At 27.8% G+C, this 7834-nt stretch overlaps 1 protein-coding gene across 1 annotated transcript; it reads right to left on the bottom strand.

Annotated features, from left to right (window-relative positions):
- Positions 1-2080: 2080 nt before the first annotated feature.
- On the bottom strand, positions 2081-7568 carry LOC125824399 (protein MANNAN SYNTHESIS-RELATED 1-like). The gene is made up of 6 exons (XM_049503769.1): positions 7433-7568; positions 5929-6064; positions 5284-5354; positions 4465-4550; positions 3132-3720; positions 2081-2423 (listed from the first exon to the last, which is right to left on the bottom strand). The coding sequence occupies exons 1-6, from the start codon at positions 7535-7537 to the stop codon at positions 2145-2147; spliced, it is 1266 nt and encodes a 421-aa protein (XP_049359726.1). The 5' UTR covers positions 7538-7568; the 3' UTR covers positions 2081-2144.
- Between the last annotated feature and the right edge of the window lie 266 nt (positions 7569-7834).

Raw genomic sequence — 7834 nt, 5'->3', positions numbered from 1 at the left:
AGACATAAAGAAGCGTATTATCTTGTAACTAATCTTCAGCTAATAAACTTTACGGAAAAGGGTAAAAATGTCTTTTAACACATTAGAAATACCTTTAAAATATCTTTCTTCCGCCTAGTGAATTAAATTTGCCCCTAACGTTATTTTTAGACTTGAAATTTCTCTCTGTTAACGATTACAATTATATGACATTTGATTTAGTTTTAAGTAAACACATGGTCATTATTTATCGGTCTACATAAAAATTTGACCCAGCCCAACGATCCATATATTTAATTTATAATAATTAGATGTGTATTTTACTAAATTAAGCTTATTAATGATGCTTTGGACTCTGAAGTTGATTACTACTACTAATATTAACTTTATTTATAGTTATTTAATACTAAATATAATATGAGGAAACAAATGAAATAACTTTTTGGATTATAGGGGTCAAGCAAAATGAAATGGAGGGAGTAGTTGATGTGTATTTTAATAAATAGTTGATAGTAGTTCAGGAAAAAAACCTGCTCACATTAGTTCTTACGGTTCAGATATGAAGTCCAAAAAATCAAAATATTTTAATGTATTTTTTTAACAATTAACTCTATTATCGACACATTTGGCTTTGGGGATCAAACAAACGTGTACGTTATTTTTTTGTTTGACATTATAATATCCAATAATTGTACCAACTCAACTTGTTATGGAATTGTAATAAGAGTGTATTTATTTTGGATTAAGAAAGTTTGTAAAGATATAATATATCCTCTTAGTAAATACAAATAAATATGTATATTTGCTTGGTGATTTATCATTCAACTATTAATATAATATTAAAAAAATCGAAATATTTCCTTTTTCAAAATATAAATAACTTTTTTTCAACAACCTCTTTTTGTTTTTGGTTGCAATTGTCTTATATGTGAAATAGAAGACGTGTGGAGAATGAGATATCAAAGTAGTAGTACGTAATTGGACATTTCGCTTTCGAAAATTATTGACCTTTATTTAATTCGAATCGATATTAAGCAAACTCATTATAATAAAATAGTAATCTCCGTGCTAGAAATAATTACTACTATTTTTAGACTTGAACTAGTAATACCTCATAACTATTCATAACCTAATCTAGAAAGATTAAATCTTAAATTAGCCTCAATTATCAAACGATCAAATTCAGACTGGCCAAAATTTTGGTATTTGTATGGTATCAAATTCTCAACAATTATTTATTTTTCTCTCTTTTTGAATTTTTATTGTTTCTGTATTGACTCTTATGCTTTCATCATTTCTATTATGGAAAACCTTTTTCTTTTCTGGTCCTCAATAAATATCATGCTTAAATTATGGTAAATAACAAACACACAATTAGTTATACAAGTCTTATAAGAGATATACATTCTGAGATACATATATGAAGGAAAAATTAGCTCATGTCATGCTTAAATTCTGTTAAATAACTAATATACGATCATTTATACAAATTTTATAATAAATATACATATAAGAAAGATAACTTATACAGTTATACATATTCAAAATATTTTGAAGGATAAATCGACTCATGTATATTACGTTTGAATCCAGATATACATGATGATATACCTAGAATACAATGAGGGATACACAAATCAAGTTTCTTGCCTTCTTTTTATGAGGGACAAGTGAATATCCCTTATTTTGGTGTTTATCAATGGTATGGTATATATACAATCTCGATTAACGCACTAATCTTATCAGTTATGGTATATATACAATCTCAAAAAGAGTTTGTTGCATCAATAAAGTATACATAGGCAAACAAGGCTTACTTAAACCCATCGATGTATACAAAGTCCCTTCATTTTCCATTCATCCCCATACACAAAAAAAAAAAAAAAAAAACACTCAACATACATTTTGGCATATTCAAACAATTCACTACTTTTTTTTTTGTCTTAAAAGTTACAACAATTTAATAGGTACTTATAAACAAGACATAAAAAAATAAAAACTACAAGATTGTATACAATTGCTAAACATACTTGTAATAGCTACTATATGAACCTTATTTATTACTACTAGTTTTGAACTATAGGCTATTCTAAACCTCTCTCACATGTTGACTTTAAAATAAAAGTAGACACAATTTGCTTACACTTATATATGATTGATGATGATCAACAAAAGCATGAATAAGCCCAGTGTGATTTCTTGGATATGTATGGAGAGACATAGTTGACAATAGAAGATGAAGTAGAATCCTTTTGTGTTGGATCAAGTACCTCTGTCTTTCCAGAGGCAATTCTCTTTGCTACAACATTAGTGTAGAATAGATTGGAGATTGTTGGTACAAATACATCAGCTTGTGTGCATATTTGGAAGTCAATAACTTTCTCAAAATCAGAACTTTTTGTGATTTGGTACTTAGCCTTCTCATATGCTGGAATTATTGCATCCTGTTGCAATTGCATAACAAGAGGAAAGTTGTTCAATAATCAAGAAATAGGAGGATAAATAGAATTTCTACTTACTCTCTAGCGTGACTTGAACCCTCAATCTATCAGGTGGTGTTTGAAGTGCTCAACCACTTGAGCAAGCCTCACTCTATTAGTTACTCTCTCTATACCATTTTATATGACATCTTAGTCTGTTTAAAAGAGAATGACACAATTCTTCATTAGGATCTTGTAACTATAGAATTGTTATGACATGTTTAAGATTTAGACCACGAGTTCTCAAGATACTTTTGATATGTGTCAAAAGTCCGTCTATCTTCTCATACTTAGTACTCAAATGTTTTCATATCAAAATAAAACTAAGAAAAAATAGTTTTATTTGATTCAACCTCTTAGCTTTATTAGTTACTCCCCTACTCCATTTTATATGATACTTTTAGTCTGATTGAGAAAGAATGACACATTTCTGTATTTGAAAAACTCTTCAACCTTCACCTTTTCGTCTTACCCTTAGTGACATGCCCTTATAGACATAGAGATGTCATGACACCATTCAAGATCTAGACAACAAGTTCTAAAGGTACTTTTGGTATATGCCAAAAGTCAATTTTTCTTTCTTAAACTTCGATCTCAGTCAAACATCGTCAAATAAAATAAAACCAAGAAAATACTAAATAAATAGCCAATGTACATAGACATAAATGTTACCTTGGTGAATGTGTTGGGGAAGATCTTTCTGAAATCATCAAGACTGCCATGCCATCCACTTTGAGTCAAGTAAATAGTAGTGTGCCTTTGATAACCAATCTTCTTCAAGAACTCACCAATGCCTTTGGCATTAAAACAATCCTTAGTTTTAATCACATTCCCTTTGCACAAATTTCCCAAACCTTCAACCTTTAAGTCCACAGCAACAAATTGTCCATTTGTTTTATAGCTCAAACTTCTTAATGTCCCAATCATTGAGCTAACCAATTGATTTAACTCTTGTTGCAATTCAAGACTCCCAAATATAGCTAAGCATGCATAAGGGTCCATCTTTATATTGTCTTTTTTTATGATCTCTTTGGCTTTTGACATAGTTGAAGGTGACAAGTTTGGTGTAAGCATTAAGTTTCCTTTGGCTTTGAATATTGGCTGAATTTTGGATTCAATGAAGTCTTTGGTCACCATGAAAGGCACCTTTATGTTTGTGATGTTCACTTTTGATGCTTCCATTGGTGGATCTTTCACTACTTGAATTGTACCATCTAAACTTGTCATGAATCTCTCTATGTCATAAATATCACCAAATTGCCTACAAATTTAGACCAAAAATAAGAGAAAAATGACATGAGGATTAGATATTAATTTAAGTCATGACTTGTGAATCAAAGGGGGAAAATACCTTCATTCCTTTTCAACAAAAATTAGACTTTGTTTGAGATTCTTTATGAAGGGTGTGCTTGGTAGGGAGGAACCTTAACATATTTTTCAATTTTTTCATGTCTGATTGGTCAATTTTTTTGAAAACTATTTTACTTCGAAAAAATAAATTTCTTACAAATGGGTAAAATAACTTTCTAGGTGGACATGAAAAAACAATTTCGATAAATGACATTCCAATAGCCATTGATTGTCTCCTCCTCAACCTCGAACACATTCCACCACAACCTCCCTAACCCCCACCGCCATACCGCACCCCGACTTCACTTGCATCCACATAATTTTTTCTTAGATTATATTTAAAAGGCTTTCGAAAAAATATTTTCAGCTTACTTATCAAATTTTAAAAAATATAAGCAATTTGTTTTTAAATTATTTTTCATGAAAATATTTTTTTCGTACCAAACACACCATCTCTATCAATCTCACCTACTCTTATTTTCAAAGAAAAATCCTTAAAAAATCATTTAATTACAAAAATAAATAGTTGATTTGTAAAATTGTAGATACCTTATAAATAAGATTTAATTTTTCCTTTTTTTTATCTCATGTAATTGAATTGCTAAATAAATAGAATTATTTTCCAAAAAAATAAAAACGTAAATAACTCATTTACCTCTTGTGCCCTGTTTGGGTTCCTCTTATTTCAGGAAGGACTAGAGTTGCTCCAACATATTTGGCCACAACCACTGCATTAGCAATCTGAGATGCATAATAACTAAAGTCATATCGAAATTTATTAATTTGATATAAACATCGATAAATATTTACTAATAATAATAAATTCACTTTCCATCTTAGGAAAGAAAAAAAAGGAAAACGACTAAAACTAATAAATTATTTGGATAGAACAATTATGTCATCGATTTGCTTTTTGACACAAATATGTACTATAATATATTCTTAAACTTAGAATAAAATAGAGGAATTATGTTATTCTTTTGCTACAAAAATGTTTAATCAAGTGGTGCAAAATTTCATAAATCAAACTAAATATGATTATATAAAATATGTTTTTTTTATTATTTTTTGCTGAATTAATATTCTGATTGGAAAAAATACAGTAAATTTACTAACCAAAAATAAAGAAGAGAAATGATAAAAAAAATTAAAAAGACACCAATGATGCCAGCTAGTTGACTCGTGGCAGCTTCCTGTAACCCAACCCCCTTGCCTATTTTGTCTTTTTGTTTCTTTTAAATAATTTTTTTTATGTGATTGAGTTTTTTAATTTGGTGTCGTATTATAACAAATAATTTATCTTATTTTATAAGTCGTCAAATTATAGTTATAGTGAAGTGGTACAATTTTATAGGTGCTTTATAAATATCGAATGTGAATAAATTTTTGTCGTGAGATTTTTGATAATGTATATCAATTCTTTTGAATTATCAGTACAAATAACTGAAACTAAAAAGAAAAAAAAAATTAATACCTGTATAGTATGATCTTCAGGGTTGTCTGTTAGATTAAAAAAGATGTAGCCTTTTGCCTGTTCTTCATTTGCTGAAAATTAATTAACAAAAAGTATAAAATTGAAAGGGAACTAATTTACTATCATTCAAACAATATTGACAGATGGTTAAAATTCCAAAACTTTAATTTATGAGTTTAATTATTTTTCCCCCTATTTTGTCTTTTCGAAATCTTTCAGAAATACTTTCTCTATCTTCATGTGGTAGAAATAAAATTTACATACATTCTACCTTTTCAGTTCACAACTAATGAAATTCAATAGGTATGTTTTTCTTTTTTGATGCTACCACTACTAGAAACATAGACTTTTCTCGCTGCGAATCAATGAAAATAAATCGTATTATAGAACATTATTTTCCTACTTAGTAAGTTATTTTCCACTGAACCAGCTCATTGAGAAAGAAAAAAGTGAAAAACGAATCTCAATAAAATACAGAGAAACTTATTTTTTTTTTTTGTAACACTACAATTTTTTTCTTTTCTTACTAATTCGATCAAAATGTTTATAGAAATAGTCACTAAAAAATTTTTTGTAAAAAATCTCGATAATAAAATAGTATTTTTTTAGTAGCGTAGCTAGTAAAATAATTTAAGGTGAACTTACTTGTTGATAATGGCTTCCTCCAACAAGGTTTAAGGGAAAAGTTTTCCCTCCAAATCCCTCCACTTGTACTGTCTGAGAGTTTAACAAGACTTTGCTTTGAAACTTTTACCAAATCATATTGCACTGAAAGATTTTCCTATAACAAAATAATAAACAAATATAAAATTTAACTTTTATATACTGACATAATTAAAAAAATAAATAAATTATACTATCAGATCACCGTAAAGAACTAAAGATAAATAAATATAACTATTAATTATTAATAATCCATAAATTTAATTAATGCTAAGTGGTGCTCAATTGAATATTTAATTAGTGTGACTAATTAGAAGACAATCAATTAGTTCACATACTTTTTTCTTATTCTTTATTAATATTGAGCTTTTGAAAAAAGTTTCCAATTATTATTTTTTTCATTTAATTCCAAGAATACTTCAGAAACTTTGGCCTTATAAAAGGAAAATTTCATGACTTAGAAAAAAGTCATGATGAAAAATGAGGGAAAAAGAACCATGTATTTCTTTTTAGAAAGTTAGCGTTATATTTACTCTAAAAATAAAAATAAAAACAAGCATAGTACGTTAAAGTAAAACTATTTATAATAAAATATGTAGAGAAAATTCCATTTAAAAATCTTCATTTTATTGGACTTTTCATGTGTGCATATGAAGATAAAAAAAGAATAACTAAAAATCTTCCAACTTATATCAAGTTTCAAATTTTGTTCACCAATAATATATTTAAGATTTGTATTTTTTGAAAATAAATATGTTATCTGTTATAACAAATAAAAATAACTTGATAGTATTAAAAAAATTATACTAGTAATGCATATAATGTATCTGTTTTTTTTTTTTAATTTGTTTTTTTATATGGTAGTTCTAACATCATGAACTCTAGTTTGCCAACTAAAATTGGTGCACAATTTTTAACGGTTAACTGTAAAAAAGCAAAGGTCGCATAGTCAAAAAAGCAAAGGTCGCATAGTCAGGTTAGATTCATTAAAAGAGAATATTTTTTTTATTTTTATTTCTGTAATCTCTGTTAAAGATGAAGAAATTCTATCTACTGCAATACAAAAATTCAACGGTTCATATCTAGCTATTACTTCACGTAAGCCTAGTTTACGAAACTTATAGAAACCACCTCCTCCTCCTCTCCTCATCATCATCATCGCAAAATGGAATAACAATTTCATTTTTTATTATCTCTGTTAAAGATGAAGAAATCTTATCTACTACAACACATTCGAGAAGTGCATATCTTCTCCACCCCCACCCCCTTAACAAATACTCATTTTCAAAATATTCAAGTTGAATTCATGACCTCCAAAAAAAAGATCAAAATTGGAGTATTGAGAACATGGCTTCTTATTAATTATCATCTAGCACAACATGCTTATAACTAGAGAATTTCTAAAGATATAAAAGGGAAGAACAACAAATTGAAGAAGAGATTGATTATAATTAAAATAAGATAATAAAGGTCCCATATTTCTTACCACATAAATAGGATCAAAATGATCTCTTTTAACCATATTGCAAAGCATTATAAGCATTGAACCTGTTAGTAAACCAGCCACCACTTGCCTTACATCTCTTGCCATTTTTTTTTCAATTTTCTATAGTATATGCCCTCTTTCTCTTTCTCTAGTAAGATTATATCATATATAAAGACATGTATATATATACATATATAATACTTCCTAGGTCCCATTTTATATGGCCTTTTCTTTTACTTTTTTAGGCTGTCCTAATATTTTAAAATAATTTAATTTTTAAATATTTTTTTTATTCTTAATGAGAGGATCTTTTTGCCAAGAAATGTCGTGATATATTTAAGATTAGAAGCTTCAAAGATACTTTTAGTATATAGCAAAAGTCTGTCTTTTTTTTATTCTTAA

Source organism: Solanum verrucosum, unplaced genomic scaffold (genome assembly GCF_900185275.1).
Source record: "Solanum verrucosum unplaced genomic scaffold, falcon-dt-bn FXZP01000022.1, whole genome shotgun sequence".
Classification (NCBI taxonomy): Eukaryota; Viridiplantae; Streptophyta; class Magnoliopsida; order Solanales; family Solanaceae; genus Solanum; species Solanum verrucosum.
The sequence above is the reverse complement of the archived record's forward strand: the minus strand, read 5'-3'. Positions and strand labels throughout refer to the sequence as shown.

Excerpts from the sequence above, each read along its gene's own strand:
- LOC125824399 (XM_049503769.1), bottom strand. The coding sequence starts at position 7,537 with ATGGCAAGAGATGTAAGGCAAGTGGTGGCTGGTTTACTAACAGGTTCA. Across the intron at positions 5,355-5,928 it reads GAGGAAGCCATTATCAACAA|CAAATGAAGAACAGGCAAAA; the intron begins GTAAGTTCACCT and ends ATTAATTTTCAG. Across the intron at positions 2,424-3,131 it reads TCCCCAACACATTCACCAAG|GATGCAATAATTCCAGCATA; the intron begins GTAACATTTATG and ends CAATTGCAACAG.